This window comes from Lipotes vexillifer, unplaced genomic scaffold (assembly GCF_000442215.2).
Source record: "Lipotes vexillifer unplaced genomic scaffold, Lipotes_vexillifer_v1.1 scaffold1798, whole genome shotgun sequence".
In the NCBI taxonomy this organism is placed as follows: Eukaryota; Metazoa; Chordata; class Mammalia; order Artiodactyla; family Lipotidae; genus Lipotes; species Lipotes vexillifer.
The window spans coordinates 758,300-759,700 of NW_006789032.1; the positions used below are offsets into that span (position 1 = coordinate 758,300).

At 64.4% G+C, this 1,401-nt stretch overlaps 1 protein-coding gene across 1 annotated transcript in view; it reads right to left on the reverse strand.

Annotated features, from left to right (window-relative positions):
• ARFGAP1 (ARF GTPase activating protein 1) overlaps positions 1–1,401 on the reverse strand; it is a 13,608-nt gene that overhangs the window by 4,834 nt on the left and 7,373 nt on the right. Inside the window, exon 8 of the mRNA XM_007462248.1 lies at positions 533–589. Coding sequence (XP_007462310.1) covers positions 533–589 — 57 coding nt within the window. The remainder of the gene's footprint in view (positions 1–532; positions 590–1,401) is intronic.

Consider the following 1,401-nt stretch of genomic DNA (forward strand, 5'->3'; position numbering starts at 1 on the left):
CTGTCCCCGCCACGGCACGGTCTCCTCGCCAGGCCCGTACCCTCGCACACGCCTCTGGCCTGGCCCCTCCTGTCTGGCCCCCACCCAGTTACTGCCAGGAGCCGAGCACGTGCCCACAGCCCAGCTGCCTGTCCTGACAAAACCCACAAATCCTGCCTCGCCTCGAGCCCAGGAGCAGGCGAGGGCAAGAGGAAACTCGGGCTGCCTATACCCTGGAGACCCAGCAGCAGAAACTCCAGGCTTTGCTTGGGCCAGGGGAGGGGGAGGTAGGGAAGCCTGGGTCACCCTGACGCCCGCCGGCACCCGCCTTCTGGAGCCAGCCCAGCCCCTGAAGGCAGCTCCGCTCTGCCCGGTACACCACCAACCGTCACAGCAAAGACGTCCGTGGGGCCTGGAGGATTTGCCAGGGCGAGAGGCCGCTCACCGAAACCCCCTCAGGGCAGATGGACATGCGGCCTGAGCCCCACCAGGACCCCCTGGTCTCCCAGAGCCACCTGGCCTGCACAGCCACATGACGGGACAGGCTACTTACACCCTCCTTCGCTGCTGAGGCAAACCTGCTTGCTCCAGTGGCGAAACTGCTCCAGCCCTGAAAGGAAGTGACACAGAAGCCACATGGTGGCTCCACACGTGGCCACCAAGGGGGGGGGTGCTCCTCAGACACGCACCGGCCGCCTCGCACCCACATTCTGTGGGAAGGACGCAACCAGGGCCCCGGCTCCCTGGAGACACGCCTTCCCCCGAAGCGCCCCGCCGCCCCTCCAGACAGACCATGGGATGCTGGGGGCACTGAAAGCTGTCTTCCTTCCCTCTAAGTCCAAGGTTGTTTCCCCTAAGCCTCCAAGACAGATGAAAGAAATTTGCAAATAGAAACTCTTCATTTAAATCCCAACTCGGCCTGTTCCACCTGAAGGAGACGCAAAGGGACCCTCGCGAGGAACTGAGAAGACAAGTGCTTGCGGCCTCTTCCCCATGGCGGGGCGGGGTGACACGGAGACACACAACTACAGCCTGGGAGGCGCTTCTGGAGAACAGGCTCCCGCACGGCGGGCCAGGCCGATGGCCCCTTTCTTCCCTGGGTCAGCGCTGGCCCAGAACCCACATGCTTGGGAGGCTCTGCCAGGAGCGGGCGGCCAGGCGGGCTCCGCTCAGAGGAAACGAGCCTTGATAAATCTGAGGGACATGTTGTGCAGCCAAAGTAAACAAACGACAAAACACGCGTGGGATTAAACACCGTAAGCGGCACTTTAAGAAGAGGACGTCTGGGCTTCCCTGGTGGCGCAGTGGTTGAGACTCCGCCTGCCGATGCAGGGGACGCGGGTTCGTTCCCGGGTCCGGGAAGATCCCACATGCCGCGGAGCGGCTGGGGCCGCGGGCCACGGCCCGCGGACCCGCCCGCCC